Consider the following 21,469-nt stretch of genomic DNA (forward strand, 5'->3'; position numbering starts at 1 on the left):
GATTTCTCAATTGCTCTGGCTCTGAGAGACTTTGCCATCAAAATCCTTCTGTGTTTTTTTTTAAATCAAATTCAGCACCTGCTCATGTTGGATTTGTGTGCATGTGTCTGTGTGTCTCATGTTGGACTAGTTAGTGTGTGTTCACATGCACTGGTGCCTTGAAATGTAATGTATGTCCCTCTGTGTTTGTCTTTGTGCAGCACTAGGAGAATGAGTTAAAAACCCCATCTGCTGGGTCATTTCAAGGTCCTCTATCATTCTGATGGCCTTTTAAACCCTGTGTTTGGAATAGCGTGTATGAGTATAGCTCTGTATAGTATGCATTAAGTGCAGTATTTGGATGGACTAGAGAAAGAGATAGTGAGGGAAAGAAAATGCATATTGATACATGCATGTATCAGTTGAAATGTACTGTTGGCGTTTGCCTCGGACTCAAAACTACATGCATGTTTGTGCGTGTCTGTAAGTATAATATGTGCCAGAGGGGTGGGTAATATGGATAAAGTCGTCTTTAATAGTGTATGTAGCTTTAAATCACAATAAAGATGTTATATATATATATCAAAACTCAGTAAAAATAAGTAGCGGTGATACTGACAAAGCCAACGTTGATATTTAAAACGGGTACCTCAGCATGAACATTCAACTACTGTGTATGAGTGCTTCAGGAAATATTGATAAAATGCTTTGATAAAGATCATGTGCTATGATCAAAAGCTAAAGAACAGCTAGGAGAAATGTGACATTGTCAGCTTTCAAATTCATGTGAATGTAAGCATGATAAAACAACAAGATTCACTTTTCACTTCATTGGTGAGAGCACAAGAAACGGCTCATTTAAAAAACTGTACCGCAGCCTTACAGTTAGAATGTTTAAGATTGTCATATTACACCTACATTTCTGATAATATTTATGGTTGAAATATTTTTGAGCAACAGTGAACGTATTACCTTCTGTAACAGAGTGCTGTAGTAGCGAGTCCAAAAACCCGGAACTGAGTTAGCATTTTTGCACTTCTGCTTGCCTCGCCCCGAGGTCAATGGGATTTTTCAAATGGCCTTTTGGGTTAAATGCCTGAAATAAGGTCTGTGGTTAACACAAGGCCAAAACATTTCCATATTTTGTTCTATGAAATAAAATACATGAGCAAATACCTCACTTGTGATTTTTAATGCTTTTATGCGTCTTAAAAGAGGAGGTTGTAAACAAGTGAGATTAATGGACAAATTCGTCTTGCCAAACATTTTACAGCCTCGTTGTGGTTAAACTCGCACAATTGCTGACACAGCCATGATCACTGGCTAGGTCATGTCATGCTAAGAGGAAAGCCTTTTGCAGCAGTTGTAAGCACATCAAGTCTGTGGAGCGTGATGTAGGTTGTTTATAACTTAACAGTTTTTCACTTCTGGCGATTGAATTTAGGCTTCAAAAATCATAAAGGTGGTGCTGATTATGTTGCTGAACAAAATGTGAAACTGTTTTCTGCAATAATCCAAAAGCCTATGGAAAAATCCCATTGGTTTGTGTCGAGGGAACCAAGGCGATGCCAACTTCCAGATTGGCTGACAAAAATACGTCATCCTTGTGGAACTATTGCCTCTTTTTATAACAAAGCGCATTGTTATCATATGTACTTTGCTCATGGTATTCTGTGTCTCAAAGATGTACATACATGGCTCTGCATTTATGCAATTTGGCATTTTTGAGCAATACCACTGTTATACTAGCAATTACTCTGGCACATTTATTGTATGCCACCCTGCCACACTGTAGACTTATTTACTGCCACCAGTATTCAACAGAAGTGTTATTTGGAACAGAATTCTGGGACATGTTATAAAAACAAACCAACCAGGACTAAAGTCTTAATGATTATAACTCCAAAGACCTGGAAAAAAATGGCATTTAAGACCTTGATATTACAAAAACCAAATCCCAGGCCCTACAGAAATTTGTTATATTCTACTGATTTATTGCCCAGCTCTAGAGTGCATGGGCATTTGTTTCAGTTTGTGCTTGTACTGCATGTGTATTAGCGTCTAGTGCTCATATAATACATGGAAATATGAGCCCGGAGATGCTGAAGTTATGAGGAGCTTCCGAATGGTTGGAACCAGTTTTGTGGAGTACTAGCAGCTTATTTGCATTTCAAGCTGAATGGAAACTTTACAGAGGAAGCCTCCTCACCTTTTTGTCATCAGTGGGCTGACAGCCATTGTTCATGGTGCACACAAACCAACACACACACACATATATATAGCTGCATAACCATACATAAAAGAAAAGGAACATGCTGTGAAATACAAACAAGAGCATAAGAAACAAGTGCAGAAACACACACGCACACAGATTAATATAAAATACAAGCATATAAAAGAAAAGCCACACTTACACACACACACACACACACACGCTATGACAAGAAGAGGTGGTTTGTGGATGACAGCCATTCAGATTTGTTGTTCATTATGATCCACGCTAAGCTGAAAACATCATGACGAAGCAGGATTAAACACACAATCACACACACTGTGCCAGAAGCCGTAACTCAGGCTGTGTTGCAGCAGGATGAAGGCTTTTAAATATTAAGCTGTCAGATGTGAGAGGGCTGAGTCACAAAGACTAAGGAGGTTTTCTGCACGCCAAACCTCACACACACACACGCTCATATGTAGTTCTGTCACTCTCAGATGGTGAACTATTGTCTAACTCACCTTAATAATCATCCATAAAAGACTTGGCTTTTTACTTGTTGAATAAAGGTTTTGTGGTAACTTAAGTCCTCCAAATGCAGAATTAGAAGAATTTCATCCACTGACAACAGCCCTTGATCCCCATTTACGTCTTGAGGAACATAATGACATGCATTATGGGTAATAATTGTCTACAGACGAAGCCTGAGGCATGCGTTGGCCATTTAAACAGCAGCTCCCATGGTTTTGACTGAGTTTTACAATACAGTTCAAAACAAGTGGAGAGATCTTTGTTTTTACAAGAGTTTAGATTAAGTCTATTTATTTCAAACTCTCAATCTGTCAGCAGGGGCCTCTGACGACTTGTCAGGACAAAGGCTCAAGCACAACCACCGAACTCCAAGTACAGGTCATAATCAAAACAAACATTTCACACATATAATGTGTGTAACAAATCTGACAGCAGACTCTGGCAAACACAAACAACTTCACTTTACAGTACCATTCAGGATATTATATGCAAATATCTTCACAGATCAGGGACAGAGGTCTCTGTTCTTCCTAGCGGGCCTGTTTAACATCCAAATAAAATGGAGACAGTTTTATTACCCTGAAGGAAGAGTTCCCTGCTTGGATCCAGAATCCGAGACACTGTGCCTGTAACCAACACGTTTTCAGATAAGAGATTAAAAAGAGGACCATCACTCACTGAATTTCCAAAGACAGTTGGTCATAAAATCACAAACACACCTATTGTGGACACTGACCCTCTCTCGATAGGATACTCCTTTACATTCCAGCTATGCAAACACCCACTGCAGTTAACAGATCAGGTTGTAAACTACTGGAGCTTCTCTTAACAGCACTCACTCTCACATGGACATACTATGGACATTTTGATAGTTCTGTATGAGTAAATGATATAAGGGTTAATTACTGTTCTCCACATTTTCCAATGACTGATTGTGTCCTTGAGAGCAAACTAAATTCTATCAGGTTCCAGGACTGAGATCTGCCTAATCTACATAAGCCAATTACTCTGAGTGACACCAGTGCAATTTTATCACGCAGCAACACTGCCACCATCTGACCAACGTGCTGTTTGAGTAATCTATGTCTCAGTGGACCTCTGAAACGTCACAGTTGTCACATTATTACAAAGTTATGTTGTGTTTCATATGAATGGATGTTTTGACAGACAAAAGTTAACTATGGCCTCATCGTTGTTCAAATCATAACCACGGAATCACCTTTTTACCTCAGTTAAATGCTGGTGATAAAAATACACATGGTGAGACAGTAATGATTGTAAATCCATGAAGAACAATGCTTCAACCTGAAATATCACAAGCTTAGTTTGAAATGTCTGTCTCTAATGTTGGACTTGATCCAAACCTATGTTAGCCTACATTTAGACAGATTTTAATCAGATCATTTTTTCATAATGGTACAGTCAGATGTAGCCAAATATTTCTCATATTGTCATATTTCTCATCTCTGGTAATTCCAGTAGATTGGATATTATGTTCAATTTGGGCATAATTTAATAGATGTTAGTTTCACTTATTAGGATAGCCTAAGAACTGTTGTATTCACTGTTGTTCTCTTTGTTACTATTTAGCAACTATTTTTGTTTCTTATAAATTATTAGATACAAGTTCCTATTCCATATACTCTTTATACCTGATTATGGTGAATGAGAAATTAATCTCGTTATAGCCACGCTTCTGGTTGGACTATTTAATTCGTAAAAGTGAAGCCAAGAAGTTTTCTGATCCCTCTGGGTGTGCCCCAATACAAGTAGCCTCGGAGATGCAACCAGCCCACAGGGCGCAGTCCTTTAAAAAGCCCAGACAATCCTTTGCTTTCTCTCTTGCACTGGCAACAGAAGGCGTATTAAACCAAGATGCTCAGAATTCCTTGTAACATCTACATTTTTTTTTCATGGCTTTTTGTTTGCAAAATTCAAGGCGTTGCATCGATTGTTCTCTTTTTCCAAATTCATTTGTGTGAAATACTCATTTTTTATAATTCCCTTTTCTTCTTCACATATGAAGCCACGTGAGATCAAATACATAGTTAACAGAGTTATTTTTTCCCCATTTTTGTAATATTTTAGACAATTAGTAATTTTGTGTCCTAACTCCATCTCTCTGTCCACCAGCATCCCTGAGACGAGCTGCATTGCTGGTTTGCTCTAAATGGACTTTTCCAGCACTAACCAAATCATTTGAGATCTGATTCTCCAATGGACCCTGCTAGATAGTCCCAAGGCGACGACTAACGATTAAACATCGTATAGCTCGAAATTAGCATGCCATGGGCACTTTAAGGCTGCTAATTGGGTTGATAATTTAATTAATTTATAAACAATTAGTCAAAACAAAATCTAGTTGGTTCACTGAGAACTTGGTGCAAAAAAATAGCCTCAAAGAAACTGCCAAAAGCAGCAGATTTAATGTCACCTTTTTAAAGTGAGTAGTTTGCTTTATTTAACAGCTTTACTCATCTTTTTCATTCCTTTTGTTCACAGTGCATGCTGTCTGTTTAGTTTGAATTATTTCATAAATGAAGGTATAAAACTTTTAAAAATCCTTCTAATGACTGCCAAGGGCAGTTTTATCTCACAGAAGTGACCTTTATATCACTAATGTAAATGCATTGAGCAACTCTACAAAAGCAATATTCATAACAGTGAAGAAGAAAGGAGAAAAATATTAAGCCAGGAATGAACATTCTAACAGGTTCTGGCTTTTAAAATATTTGAAAAATTTAAAACAGCCCCTCAACCTCATTTACTAAAAATGGAACACCAAAGTGTATCCTTAATCCAGTGTTTTCTTTATTGTGCAACTACCTCCAACAGGTGCAAGTTAAATAGTATTCATACTGTAGATCCAGGTTTTTGAGACACGGCATTATCAAGGTGTAAAAATCTACACAGGACCCTGCACCTCTCCATCATCCACCCACACCTGCTTCTGTTCCTTAAAATCCAACCACAGCAAGACACCTCAGTTTCTAATCATGCCAAAGGATAATGTAGCTTTGTTGATAAAACAGTTAGCTTATTGGGTAGTTAAAATGTATATTAAGTATCTGAGGGCTTTACTGGGTTAAATATATGGGGATAAATGAGCTGTGCATTACATTTTATCTTTCATCTGTGTGTGTTAGGCATAAGGATACGGTGCCATTACTTGTTTGCAGAAAGTAATAGGGGAATTTTGCTGTGTGTTTACTGCGCCTATGGATGCTTGTGGTCCGCCAGATGGACAAGCAACAAGGGGGAAAAAAATCAAAAGCAACAATATGTGGGTGTGTGTTAAGGAACACAGTGACCGTGACTTCATGGTTGGTTTCTCAAGGTGAAAGTGCAGAAAATAAAGGATATTCACATCCTAACTGCAGTTCACTGCGACTTCACTATGCAATATCACTGTGTATGAGGCTTGACTAGCTGAATATATCTCCTGAACTGCAACGTTTAATGCTAGACATTGTAATCAGTGTAAATAAATCCATTATGCTAGGGAGAGTGCGCGCACACACACACACACACACAAGCACAATGTGATCCGAAAGTTGCTGTGCTATTGAGCTGAGCTTGTCAGTGGTTTGTAGCAGGTGACTCCTCTGCTGCTTTCATGGCCATGGAGACTCAGACATCCATTTAATGTCAGATTAACATTACGGTGGTTGTTTGCTGTGGGTAGTCCGTGCCACTCATTTTCTGCAGGGTAGAGGGCAAAATAATGCATAACAGCAAAGAAAATGAGCAGAGGAAAGTAGAGGTTAGGGCTTCTTAATGCAAATACATTGGCGGGGGTCTTAGAGTGTTACTGCAGGCAACACCAATCAACAATCAGAGCCTGGCCAACAAGAGATTGGTTGGGATTTGTGTCCAGGCATGATCAATCAAGAATGAATAAGGGTGAGTCCTTTACTTGCCCTTATTTTGCATAATTGCTGATGTCAGCAACCTAGTTTGAGCTTTGAAAAATGATCTTTTATCCTTTACATCCTGGACTAAATGTAGTTATGCACTGCACTTTTGCCTTTGCATAGACAACTAAACACTAAAAACAACCTGTGACAAAAACCTGAGGGTGAGTTTCAACCTCTCATGTGAACTAAACAGATTTGTGCGTGTATATATACATATACTGTATGAAGATGATCAAGACAATTTAAATTTGAGACACTGTCAAATTATCTAATGTAAGTTTTCAGCATTTGACAATGTAATTCACAGGCAGTACAAATATACACACTCCCAGGGCGAGCAGTTGCCAAGCCAAAGGAGAAGTGGAGATACTGCTAATTAACACTAATCATACTCAGCTAATGCTGTCCAGAACTGACTGGCCATTAAAAAAAAAGAGCCTCTATTGTAAAGAGGTCCCCATGATTAAAAGATGAGTACAAACACACACACACACACACCTCTACTTATCTGTCTCTCTATATATATAGTGACAAAAATTAAGTGAACTTCTACATGCTTCGGTCACAAACTGTGATCTAATCTTCATCTAAGTTACAGTTAATACAAACACAATGAGGAATATTATTTAGCAACATATTTACCAACACTGATGATGTGCATGAGTACAGGCACAGCTGTGGTAATCTGAATACACTTCTGCTTCGGATCTACTGCCTGAAGGCTGCTGTGCATGTGTGGACCGAGAGGGTGTGTAGAAGAAACTAAGTTGATAAAAAATGCATTTCAGAACTTCAATCACGTAGTCTCTTGCCAGTCAAATCATCTTTTATTTCATTCAGTAAATGAAGCATGGTTTGACCTGAAAGCCTGTACAAGTCCTTCATATTCTCCTCTGGCGAGCGATGTGATTTACAAACACCCTCTCCCTCCTCTTAACTCAGAAGTGGTCTCAGATGAGTAATAGCTGCCACGCTGAGAAGAGTAAATTTTACATCTGCTTTCTTCTGACATTAAATTTCAGCTGCAGTTCCCTGTCGCAGCTGAGATTTATATACAAGTTTCCATTCTCTCCTCCCAATTTTTGTGTACCTGAATGGGACCACCTTAAAATATTTGAAAAAAACGCAACACGCAAATACCTGTGGTGCCGCATTTCTTCTGTTTCTCCACCACAAACACCGACTGCAACTCCTTAGTAAAGACGAACATGCAATTTCACTGTTTAGTGCCAGAAAACGAGCTGCAAAACCTTAGTAAATATCCCCCTATGTGCTTAAGCTAAATACCACACAAACAATTATGTTTTTTTATGTCTTTATTGAACCTAGCCATTAAACATTTAAAGTGCTGGTGTGAAAGGATAAATGAACCCCTTGGATTTAATAACTGGTTGAAGCTCCTTTAGCAGCAATAACCTCAAACAAACGCTTCCTGCAGCTGTGGATTAGACCTGCACTACATTCGGGAGGAATTGTGTACCTCAGAGAACTGCCTCAGCTCAGACATGCTGAACAGATCTCTGAGGTCCACAACATCTCTGTGGGGCCGAGGCCTGGGCTCTGACTGGGTCACTTCAGATGGCAGATTTTCTTGTTCTGAAGCCATTCGCTTAAGCTAAATACCACACAAACAATTATATTTTTTTATGTCTTTATTGAACCTAGCCATTAAACATTTAAAGTGCTGGTGTGAAAGGATAAATGAACCCCTTGGATTTAATAACTGGTTGAAGCTCCTTTAGCAGCAATAACCTCAAACAAACGCTTCCTGCAGCTGTGGATTAGACCTGCACTACATTCGGGAGGAAGAAATAGGAAAGGAGTGAGTTCAGTGTCTTGCCCAAGGACACTTCGACATGTGGACTGCAGGCACCAAGATTCGAACCTCCGGTTGGGAGACTACTGGTCTACCCACTGAACCACAGTCGCCCCCATATACTATTGTGGTCTAGTTTGAGTAAAAATAACCGACTTGCATTGTATTTGTTCTCTTCTGTCTGTAACCTCTCAGCTTTGACATTTTCTTCTAAAGCATTTCCTATTGTTCTACAGAAAATATGATTAAAGTCAAGATACATTCTTTGTACAAAAGCTGTATTCTCTCACTGCAAGGCCAACCTTAGCTCTGTGAGCAACTGTGTTTGATGTAATTTTGCAACTATATAAATTATTGATCAACCGACACAGAAAAGTGAGCACCGTACAATTAACTTGGGCTAAGGGTAATTCAGTTCATACTGCACACTCCCCTGGAGTACAACAACCAAAAAAAAGTTGCTCAGTAACTGACTCCTGATCCCAAAACTGTGCTCTGGATCAAAACAACAGCCAGGGAAGAATTTTATTCTTTAAAGCAACAGTTAAAACAAGCTCTGGGTGGAAGCAAAAAGCCTCCTCTGGGCCATTTAGACTGTAATGGCTGACAACCAAAATTCTTTATAGATCATATATCTTTAATCACAGAAATACTTTGAACCCAAGTATGTGGATCATTTCAATGGACATCTAAGGAGTTTTAGTGTCAAACAAGAGCGACACAATGCTAATTTAGATTCTGCCACATAAGTTGCACTGTAAACCCTGCAGAGACACAAATTTAAACAGTAAAAACTACACCACAATTCAGGGGAAGAGGGTATTTCAAGATGCACCATTGCTATACGAGCACTCACACATGCAGCAGCAAAATGTGAAAACTGATATTCCTGATTTTTGTTTCATATTCTGGTCTTTCCTCCCAACCCCAGAGGGAAATCATTACTTCCACCCTTCTAAATATGCACGCGATTAATTATGCGTCTTGTTATCACTGGCTAATCTGCATAGGACTCTCACGTACAAAGTCCTTCTCATTACCATTCAGAAGGCCATCTCACAGGTGTGCTGAGTAAATATCCAACACAGTAGAGCTGATCAAAATTAGCTGATGACACACATGCACACACACAAAAGCAAGTTAATGAAGTGCACAGACAGTGGCATATTCAAACACACATACAGACATGTTCCAACAAGCACAGATACAGAAGCATGCTCACTCAAGGGTATCGAATCATACACATGCACACACAGACACAGAGTGGACACCTACCAAGAAGCAATCACGTTATGCAACCCCATTGACACAAGGCCCAGGTCACTCTGTGTACTAAGTTGCTGTACGGGTGGAAGTTTGGTCTGTGCCAACTCATTAAGAACACAGCTGGCCATAAGGCTTAGAGTGGGGTAAGACCACAGGGGTCCTCAGACGGCTGTCTGATTGGACTTCCACACAGTATTCAAGAATATAAAAAGCTTACTGTGGCATGTATGTCTTCAATGTACAAACCTTGCTTAAACCGCAGCTTCATTTAACTGAAGCACATTAAGCGTCTATACTGGCTTATGTCTTGTTTCACATGTTAAAAATTCATTGGAAGTTGTTTCTGTTGGTTTGCTATACTGGCAGCTAATATAAATATGTAGGGACGGGAGCTGCTCTGTTCTGCACTTTGTCAGATCCCCCAGTGATATCAGCAGAAATTCTCACAACCTCTGCAAGAAAATTTAAAAATTCTTCACCTCCACATTTATCTTCATGCTACATACACTAGCAATCTTCCAACGTGCATCTTAATCGTTTGACAATTTCACCTGCAAAATAAAGTGAGGCAATGGTTTTCCTTTCTCCTCACCACACGGAATTTTTTCTCTTTTTTTTGCAGGGCAACTGTCATATTCAGAATCTAGACATTTCTTTTTTAACGAAATGAAATGAATTAGTTTAGTTTTTTGTGGATCATTATTCAAATGCTAGAAATGAAAAAAATGCAACTCACTCAAATTCCATTTGAGTCCAGTGGTGATTGTTTGGCACGGTCCACCCACTGGAATGAGACCGCACCAGTCTCCCTCCAAGCCTGTGTTCACCCTCAGTCTGTGGCTGCCCTGCTGACACACAGCATGAGAGGAAAAAAAATGAAGTGTTGGTCTGTGTGTATATGTGTGAATACCAGAGTTGATGACGTGTGGAGAAAAATGAGAAAAGAAAATCTGAAAGAAGAAAATAATTGTGGTGCAAGACATTTTAAACTGTGGCACCTAGCTTCTCTGCCAAGGGACCAAGACTCATTAAAATAAATGACTGCTCATGTCAAAGCTGCAACCCATTTTCAGTATCCAAACTTAAAAATGATACCTTTGCCATTTTGAATTTTAGTCGATTTTACTGAGGCCGCAACTGTACTAACAACATGTGTTTTACTTGAATACTGGTAGTACTGTTATATGAACACCCCACTTGAAGTCAATGGGCAGTGAATGTTACAGTGTATTTTGTTATCTTATAAAAAGAACAGTATCTATCAGCAATAGGAAGGATGGTTGACAGTGAAAAGTCTTTTCCAAGAGTGTCTCTAAAGAAATGTTTGAGGTACAGTGGGGTGTTTTTATGCAGTGATGTACAGACAAAATAAACATGAACAATATTTCAAAATGTCCCAGTATCCCTTTGAGAGACCAAGGCAGGTAGAAAAAAAATAGCATTGCATAGTGTAGGTAAAAGAAAGCATCAGATTCTTCAGCCTGAATAATGAATTTGCTCTGAATAGACTGGCTATGATAAAGGCTGATGCTCAAATCTAAAAAGATCAAAATAAAATTTCTCTTTACATTGTACTCACAGCTCGAAAGCAATCAGAAACAAAATTTCATAATTAAATATTATAAACCACACAGATGATCAAAACTGATCATAAACATGTAAACGAAGACAGCAAAGAAAGGCAATTAAGAGTTTGAAAAACTAAAAAGTGTGACTGTTTTAAGTAGAGTCTGGCTTCTTGGAGCTGTGGAGCCAGAGGGAAGGAATGATGTGAAAATTCTGAGCTTTGGCACTTGTGATGTTCAGTAAACATTCCTGAGGTTGTTTTCTATACACAGATACAGTCTCTTTGCACAAGGGTGAGAGAGTGTATGAGGAATGTTTGTTCATGTGCAACACACATGCATGGTTTCAGAAAACATTCAGACCCCTTCACTCTTTGCATGCTTTGTGTTTTTCAAAATCTGAAATCTCTCAAAATGCTGTTTGACAAACTCCAAACAGGCTGTTATCTACCTTCCTCTAAGTGGCTTCCAAGGCCTGATTGATGGGGAGCTACAGAGATGTTCATCCTTCCAGCAGGTTCTCCATCCCTGCACAGGACCTTTCAAGCTCTGTTAAAATGTAGGGTTCTTGGTCACCTAACTAATCAAGGCTCCTTTTGTCCAGTTAGCGAGTTTGAAAAGATGGCCGTAGAGTCCTTCTAGTCCCAAACTTCTTCCACTTCACTGTGCTCCTGGGAACACTCAAAGCTTTAGAAATAGTTTCATTCTCCTGCCATGATCCACAGTACAGCACAATTTTTCCACAGAGGTCAACAGAGAATTCTTGAATTAAATGGCTTGATTTTTGTCCTCACATGTAGTGAGTCAATTTTTAAACTCATGTCTATTGTTATTTTATATCTGAATGCCACGGTGATGGCAAATTGCTCTGGCACAGAAAAAGCTGGGATGAGTGAATGTAACATACTTAATCATTTAAATCGGCTCCTACACTGACAAGTTTCACTTTTCAAAAGGGCATCAGCCAAACAAGCTCACAGGTATGACATGATGTGTGTGCACTAGAATGGTTTATAGCACAGGACGGGCTGATGCAGCGCTGTGTATTTGCTGTCTCATAACACAAGAGAGCAGGCTCTCTTCAGGGGCTGGGGTACTAATTTGAGTAAATGTGGCTTGGCCCTCTGGCTGAGACTCAATAGAGTAGACAGCAAGAGAAAAACAAAACAGATTAACTCAGTGCAGGTTCTTCTTTTCTTTAGCTCCAAATTGGGTAAATTTAGCATCACCTCGGGACCTAGACTGATTAAAACATCTTCTTATCATGTAGAGACTCAGAATAAACAACCCCACAGTCCTTACAGTGCACCTACTCATACTTGATGAAGAGAACTATGCAATTCCCTGCTTCAGCTATAGAAAACACAAGATTTAATGCATACTTTCCAAAGATAACAGAATAAAATTTTGACACCACACCTGGGAAACAAAATCTTAAACAAACAGGCATGTACTAGGTATAAGCAAATTGATATTGGATTATGTGTATGTGTGTTGTCATATCAACTGTTTTTACATGCTTGAAAGAATAAATCAAATCAAAATCTTAATTGTAAGCAGATGTAAGAGCACACTGCCAGTCAGACATTTTGACATGTTTTCTATTCATTTAAACAGGAAAATGTGTCCACACTATTGACTGGTAGTGTATATAAGCTATATTTTCAGGTGATATAATCCCCACTTGTCAAATTTACAAAATGTACAAAACTGGAAAAGTAGCTCTGGTCTTAATTTCTTGGGTGTGCATATAAGATTGTGTACTGAACAGGAACAACTCTGTGCATATACTGACTGGATCTTCAACTCTTAGAACATAATGAAGCCACGACTGCGTGGAATGCAGGTGGTGTGGATATTTGGCAAATGTTGTAAACACTTCAGTTACAGATGTAACTTGAACAAATAGCATTGGGACTTTCGAAGGTTGCGTTCACCTTCATGTACATGCGTCTGTGTTCATTAGTCGCTGGCGAATTGGAGCTGCATTGACAAATGAGCTTAATTTACCCTCACTAAAGTAAGATTAATTGGAGGTGTCGAGGTATGAAGTAGCAAATGACAACGCGCCTTTGGAATAATGACAAGAGGTACAGGAGCAGTGCATGTGAGAAAAGTTTACTTAACGTATTACAAGGTGCCATCAGGAAGCGCAACACTCAGCTGTTTGTCCTAAAGATCTCACAAATAAACAACACAAGAAACAAAGGGGAAACGAGAGCAGTGTGTGTCCCTCATGGCAGCTGCTCAGCCACTTGTAAACTCAATCAACTGAGGAGCATGAGAAAGTGGCTGGCACCGAGGAAAAACAATTGGGAGCATCTCTCATGCACAACAGCAAATTGGGGCACCACAAGAGCAGAGAAGTGTGATTGTGAATGTGTATGTGAATTCTTGAAGTGATTACCTAACATAAAAAAGGTGTGCAATACTCTAATCAAGGTGAAAGCAGAGCGAGGAAGAAAAAACATTTGAGAGAGAGAGAACAAAAAATGAAGGAAAAGAATAGGAGAGGAGTGATTACACATGGTCGGAGACAGAGCAAAGAACAAGAACTTTAGTCTAGTATAGGTCTGCCTCCGTGTGTAATTTTTGTATGCAACTTAAAAAACAAATACAGTAAAGCCTAAATAAGCCACTTAGACATTCATAAAAAATGAAATACAAAGGAATCATAGTTAAAAAAAAACTGAAGTACAGATTTAACAACCATTTTCTTTACAAGTAGATGTGCTATAACTTCACTTTTAGTTGTATTTCGCAACAACTGAGAAAATTGCACTGCGTGCGCTGGGGCGGTTTGCTGCCAAGTGTGAAGCGGCTGGGATGAGAATCAGCACCTCCAAGTCTGAGGCCGTGATTGGTTGGGTGGCTTGTTCCCTTCAGGTTGGTGGAGAGTTCTTGCCTCAAGTGGAGGAGTTCAGGTATCTTGGGGTCTTGTTCACGAGTGAGGGAAGGATGGAACGGGAGATTGACAGGCAGATCGGTGCAGCTTCTGCAGTAATGCGGTCAATGTACCGGTCCGTCGTGGTGAAGAAGGAGCTGAGCTGTAAGGCGGTCTACATTCTGACTCTCACCTATGGTTATGAGCTTTGGGTCATGACCGAAAGGGCAAGATCCCGGATACAGGCGGCCGAAATGAGCTTCCTCCGCAGGGTGGCCGGGCGGTCCCTTAGAGATAGGGTGAGGAGCTCGGTCACCCAGGAGGAGTTCAGAGTAGAACCGCTGCTCCTCCACATCGAGTTCCCCTAGAGGAGCTGGAGGAAGTGTCTGGAGAGAGGGAGTCTGGGCATCTTTGCTTAGACTGCTGCCCCCGCGACCTGGTTCCGGATAAGTGGAGGAAAATGGATGGATGGATGGATGGATGGATGGATGAGAAAATGAATAAAACAAACAATAGCTATCTGGCTTCTAGCTCAAATGAGAAAGTTTAAATGAAAAACACTGCATTGTGGGGAACAGTGTGTCCATGCACATTGGACATGGCTAAGAACTGTGTGTTTCTGATGCACTCACAGATCTGAGGAGAAATGCCAGGCTAGTTCCCTGTATGATCAGCAGGGGCAGTTGCGTCATGGACAAAGCGTGATGGAGTGTCTCAATAGATGCCATGGTCTGGTCAAATCTGCCTGCCAGGCCACCCAGAGTCACTATGGCATCCACCTAGAAAGACAGAGTGTAACAAAACCCTTTTCAGACAGAATATGTAACACTGCTAGCTTTGTCTGTTAAAGCAACAGCTTTTTGTCTTTCAGATATAGTTCTATATTTACGTTGCGGCTTCTTTCAGACATAACCATGACCATGATGGAGAGGGCCACAGTATGCAAGAAATATTTGGGCTAAGGGTATTTCAGGTTCTTTTCAGCCTTGAGAGTGCATAACTGTTAATGCAACTGCATTCGGTTTGTATGTGTGAGGTGTTGAAGGTGATATGTAATTGCTACTTGGTGCACTCTAGTAAGACCTCTGTCTCAACTCAGCAAGTGACCAGGGTGCTCAGTCACACATGAAGCCGACACGTTCAGATGCTGTCAGATTAACGGAATTGAGTGCATGCCTGAAGGGAGCTTAGGAACTAACTTAAGAAACTTAAGAACTAAACATTTACAGACACGAGACATCCTTTCATCTAACCCTTCAAGAGAAGTCCCCCATTCAGCAACAGATTTCTGATAGGTGAATGTTGGTACATATAACACTTCTGCAAAAGATGCTCTCTCGTATTGGACGATGGTTCCTCCAGGTAGCCTCCTCGCAGTCCAGAGCTTTGGAATGTCCTTAAAAATGGTGGACTGAAATGACATCTACATCAAGTGAGGATTAACGAGTATGGAACAATCAAATTAAGGAATCTGGATTTACCCATAATGACTATACAGAAGTGAAGAATCAGAGTTTCAGTAGGGGTTGCTTTCTTCAGCTAAGTAGCTTTTGAAGATACATCAGATCTGCTGACATCCTACTGAATCAGCAGAGTTGCATCTTAGTTGTCTCAGAATAAATTTTGTCCAAGCACTGCAGGCGTAATGTGTAAAGCTAAAAGCAAAACTACTGAAATTGGCCTTCTCTCACAATGGTGAAGGATCCAGATAATGATCTAAATCAGCACCAAAATCCACAAATGGCCAATACCTCTCCAAAAAAAAATATCAAAATCCATTTTTTATTTTTTGAGTTATGCTGTGAACAAATCAACCGTCTATCAAATGTCAGTGAAAACATTACCTTCACCTTGTCAACCTTATAATTTAATGAAGAAACTTAAGAAAAAGCATGAAAGCAGTGAACATGTCAAATCAGGTGAGGAAAGTGGATAAACTAATACCAATTCTTGCAACTGCAGAGATCCTTCTTAACTTTGAACCATCAGTTAATATGCTGTATTTATTTACAGCTCTCAGCAGTTATATCCTTATACAAAGTCTCCAAGCAGTGTGGCACCAGTGCTGACAGCCTCAACTCCCAACAGAGTTTAGAGGGTAGAGGCGCTGTCACCGGCTGATGGCCTGACAGTCACACCAGCACACAAAGTGAACCAAATGCTTCTATCTCACTCCCTTCAATTACATACTGCATACAGTATTTAAGAGGGAAAATTAATCTACCTTTGCTGATGTTGACAATTATTGCTTCTTCTGCAGCTAAACATTAGGAGAACAGCAGCCGGGTATGGGCGGTTTTCTTCTCTATTAAAAATGTCTGTTTTGTTGTTGTTTTTCTGTGTATAAATGTATGTGCCTGCATTAATCTATTTTAAAGTACAGCACAGGAAGCTCCTGCAGCGTCAGTTAGCCACTCGGAAATGCATTTTCATTTGCATTCCACTTCATTTACCATTTCCACAACAACCTGCCACTGCTTCAAATTCATCCAAAATTTCCCAACAGGGATTTTTTTTTATCAAGTTTTATAAAACTTGTGCTGGACCTCCTCATATAAGAAGACCAGACTATTTACGTGCCAAAACTAACTCCCTGCCTCAGGAGATGTTAAAGCAAAACCGAGCTCTGAGATGAAGGTTATTTCAACATCTGGCTGTCACACCCACATGCAGAAGCATTTCCTAAACTGTAAACAACAAGATGTGGTAAACAAACTCCCCTGTGTGTGTGTGTGTGTGCGCGCGCGCGTGTGTGCACATAAGAAAGAGTGGTTATGAAATAAAGGAATGAAAATCTTGCTATCACAGACTTTCCTATAAGAAGTCTTAAACACAGTGCATCATTAGTTAACCCCAAGCAGACTGACTGGCTGGGGGAACCGGAGTGAGCTCCGCTGGCTTGGAGATCAACCAAAACACTCGCACCCATTAGGTGAGGATGAACAGATAAACAGAGAAAGAGAGAAGAAAATGAAACCAGTGGTGCTGCTGTGCTCACAGCAGTGAAGTGTGCAGAGAGAAGCTAACTAGGACAGAGCTGTTAGAAGACAAACAGACCAGTGCACACACACCAGACACTGTGTATGCACTTGTTGAAAACTGCATGTGTATTACAAACAGACATAAACAGCTACAGAATACACACACACAAAAGAACTGTAACCTTTCACAAACACACCCAAGATACAGACACACACAGATTAACGTTTCACTGCACACACAGAGACATAAACATGCAAACACACCTATACAGACAAACACATACTCATCCACCCACCATAATCCTCTTATACTATTCTTTGGAATTTCACCAAACACAATGCAAGATAAATTCTTTAAATCGAGCGCTAAGCTGCGTAGAGGAAAACATCCAGGGGCTAAAATGTTGAATCTCGAATAACCTAAACAGGAGCACAATGCTCAGTAATCTGCAAATCACCCTGTTATTATTTCATTCATGTAGTTAATTCATTGGAATGGGCCACGAGAATGGAAATTAGTGAAGGTGAGCAGAAGAGAAATGACAAGGCATGATATTAAATCATTAGATTTAGTTCTGCTTTAAATAGCCTACACCTCACCACAAAAGTCATAACCAGAAAGCTTATTTCCAGGCACCTATCTTTCACAGGCAGACAGCCGGACTAATGCTCAGCAACAGTTCAAAGGCGAAGTAAATTTTACCCCAGCCCAAGAAAAAAAGCCCATGAAAGGACAAAAGTATACCTTCTCCTAAAGCCTGTCTCCAAAAAGCATAGGGAAAACGTACGATGTGGCAATGTGTGAGAATACAAGATGAAGATGAAGTGCATGTTTGTGTGTCCGTAAGCGTCTTCGCCATGGTCTTTCATCAGCTTTGAGATGTGAAGTGATTGGGGCACTCGGCGCTGATTGGAACAACACTCAGCGTGCCAGCTAAAATAGAAAGATAGTCACATTTGTCATGACACTACTCATGTTAACAATGATTGCTATTAAAATTCTTTAAAAATACTGTTTCTTATGTTGCATGGTTGTTGTCATGTGATGTACAACTCTATGCAACGGAGCTGACATTCTGAGAGTCCGAATGGAAATTGAGTCAATCTCTGCATCAGATCACTGTGTGTGTCTGGCTCTGCAGCAGCTGGCTGAGCACAGGGCTTCGCTCTGGCTGGCAGCTTATTTTAGAGTTTTGGATATCAGGTTGTTGGGAAATGCTTTATATTTTTGAAAAGATCTCAACAAAAATGAAGTGCTTCATTTCAAAACAGGCAAATCACAATTACACTTTGCATTTTTTTGCGTAGGTGTAAATGTGGCTAACGGTATTCCAGTGATATGTTTCAACACTTATTTCTGTAGGGATTACATGCATGTTCTTTTCCAGCAGCACATTGTTTAATTTTCACACCCACACACATTCACACCTGGGATCTGGCAGCAGTCCAACACTGCTGTCCTCTGAACAGCTCATCTCAAGTACCTGAGGACTGAATGCCTTACTTACAGGCACAAAACTCTGAGGCTGGGAGAGAATACTTGTTCTACCCAATGCTACAACTATTGCTAGTTAGTCTAATAAAAATAAGTAAAATAACCCCTACTTTGAGTCCAACATAAGCTGTGAGAGTATTATTAATCTTCTCATATAATTCTTGGCAAGAAAGTCAATCATCAGCTATAACTGCTTATCCTTCAAAGGGTCACTGGGGGGGACTGGAGCCAATTCCAGATGACACTGGGTGAGGCGGGGTACCCCCTGCACAGGTTGCCAGTCTATCACAGAGATGATACATAGAGACAGACACATTCACACCTGCAAGTAATTTAGAATCATCTCAGCAAAAAGGAGAGTAAGGCATTTTCCCAAAATGTCAGAACTATCCAAACTATTCAAAACCATGTGAAAATGAAACCATCCGCATGTGTGTGGTGATCAGTGGGTGTTTACCTGCAACTCCTTTTTCTCAATCTCCTTCAGCATGACTTCAAGACACTTGGTAAAGTCTGTCAGATCCTGGTCAGCTGTTTCTATCACCTTACACCCCTAGAAACACACATAGAAAAAGGAAATATGCACAGGCAGCAAAACTCAATCAGACTGATGTACACAAACAAAGATAGCAAAACAAAAACTGAGGCAGAGATAAGAGACAGCTGTACACAAAAACAAAAAAGATTGAGCTATGGAGAGTGGTATAAATCTGTTTTAGCGTAGTCTGGCTGTCTGCTGAATAATGTAGAGGTTCCAGTCAGTGGCCCTAAACTACAGCATCCAGGTAAGCAACCACGCTCTATCTTTCCTTTTCTCTCTCCACACACTGTCACTTTCCTCATAAAACACACAAACTTCCCCATTTCACTCACAGTGCAGGGAGTTCACACAAACGTGTTCGCCACGCTGTTTGATCCGATCCATCCTCCCTCCCCTCACCCCTCCATTGCCGCTTCAGTTTGTCTCTCTCACTCCCTTGTAGATGCTCTCTGCCTTCCATTTATGCAGAATTATTCACCGTTTCAGACAAATCTCTGAAAGAACGCCTCAAAGTTTCTCACTGTTCTGCTCCCAAAGCATTACCATAACAGTCTGTTCCCTATCATGGAAAAAAGATATTGCACTTTTTTTTTTTTTTTTTTAGGCAATCCGTATGATATTTGTGAGGTCTGACTATTACAGACAACGCCGGAGAGCGGGAAACGGATGAGAGAAAGAAGAGTCACAGCTGAAGATAACCCATATCGCTCCGTGCAAGTGTATATGTATACGATAGTGTGTGAATGGTAAAGGAATGGATATGCATTTTAAACTGTAAACAGTGTATATCATTGGGGATCTGATCACAGTAACACAGAGTGACAACACAAAGATCACACGTCTTTCCTTAAAGGTAAAGTATTTATTATTTATTGAATAAAGTTTCACCCCTTCTCAAGTATTCTGGTTTGACATTTTGCTTGCTAAAAACAATGGAAAGTCCACTCCATGGAGGAATTTGCATTTTATTGTTATGACCTTGAATAGCTGTGTAAACCTCTCTTGCACAGCTAGGGTCACAGTGAGCCAAGATTCTGATGTCTTCAGAAGACTCTGGAGCAGCACTGGCTTATAGCTGGAGAAATACCTTTGCATATTAAACTACACTACATTTCAAGTAAACACATAAGTCGTTCTTTCTCTTGCATCAGCAGGTTTAAAATACATTTTGTATACAATATTTAGACGTTAGATTGTGTTTATTGTTAATCATTTATTTTTTTGTGGATCCTGGAGCGTTCCCTTTCCTTTCCTTTAAGGCCAACTCAGCCAGAGAGGCTCAACCTGGAGTTGTTTGTGAATGTTAGCAGGGAAGTACGTGTAAGTATTGTATAATAGAATATGTTCTCTTTGTTAAAATAACATTTTAAAAAACTCTTTGGGAACAAAAAAAAAAGTCAGAATGAATTATACCTGTTAAATATGATTCGGACCACCTTCTGTGGTTTTTTTTGCATTCTGCCAATCACTTGTAGTTGAAGTCATGACAGATTCTACACTTCAATTATTCAGTCCTCATGTTTCAAGTACATTCCCAGTATGTTTCCCTTGGGCGACATGTGCAAGACATTGTCAGTCGCAAGTATAAACGTTTAAAACAATCTTTATAAGAATGACTGGCAGTAACTGGATTAAGATTTTAATCTTTATATGGTCCAAACTACATGATTTCATCTGCCAACTGTCTACAATGATGGACCTAGACTGGGCCTGACTTGGTCCAATCAGTACGCCCCACTCCAAATCGTTCTGTCCCCAGCTTTAGGAAGCGTGATCTCAGCTCTTCTGAAACCACTGTGTTTTTTTTATTTATTTGTTTGTTTATTTATTTATTGAACGTATGTTATATGTATTTGTTATTGTGCCGTTTTATTTTTATTTGCACTTGCACTGATTTTATTTACTTTATTTTAGTTATTTATTGTCATTTTATTTTGCCATGTAAAGTACTTTGGTCAGCTGGATGTTGTTTTAAAGTGCTATATAAATAAATTTGATTTGATTTTTGTTTCCAAACTCAAGCTAAGTTTAAAAACTGAATCTGCCTATTGCCTTTTGTTTATATACAGTGCCTTGCGAAAGTATTCGGCCCCCTTGAACTTTGCGACCTTTTGCCACATTTCAGGCTTCAAACATAAAGATATAAAACTGTAATTTTTTGTGAAGAATCAACAACAAGTGGGACACAATCATGAAGTGGAACGAAATTTATTGGATATTTCAAACTTTTTTAACAAATAAAAAACTGAAAAATTGGGCATGCAAAATTATTCAGCCCC

The 21,469-nt window shown here is 39.7% G+C and overlaps 1 protein-coding gene across 4 annotated transcripts in view; it reads right to left on the reverse strand.

The window, feature by feature from the left end:
• Positions 1-21,469, reverse strand: part of tpk1 (thiamin pyrophosphokinase 1) — a 57,252-nt gene that overhangs the window by 8,484 nt on the left and 27,299 nt on the right. For 3 of the 4 annotated variants that reach the window (XM_020606471.1, XM_020606469.1, XM_020606472.1), the window contains exons 6-8: positions 19,107-19,202; positions 14,806-14,952; positions 10,461-10,572 (exon numbers count right to left, since the gene is read on the reverse strand). In XM_020606471.1, the coding sequence (XP_020462127.1) occupies positions 10,461-10,572; positions 14,806-14,952; positions 19,107-19,202 (355 nt within the window). The remainder of the gene's footprint in view (positions 1-10,460; positions 10,573-14,805; positions 14,953-19,106; positions 19,203-21,469) is intronic. The other variant, XM_020606470.1, reaches the window with a different exon arrangement.

The sequence above is a fragment of the Monopterus albus genome, unplaced genomic scaffold (genome assembly GCF_001952655.1).
Source record: "Monopterus albus unplaced genomic scaffold, M_albus_1.0 scaffold78.1, whole genome shotgun sequence".
NCBI lineage: Eukaryota > Metazoa > Chordata > Actinopteri > Synbranchiformes > Synbranchidae > Monopterus > Monopterus albus.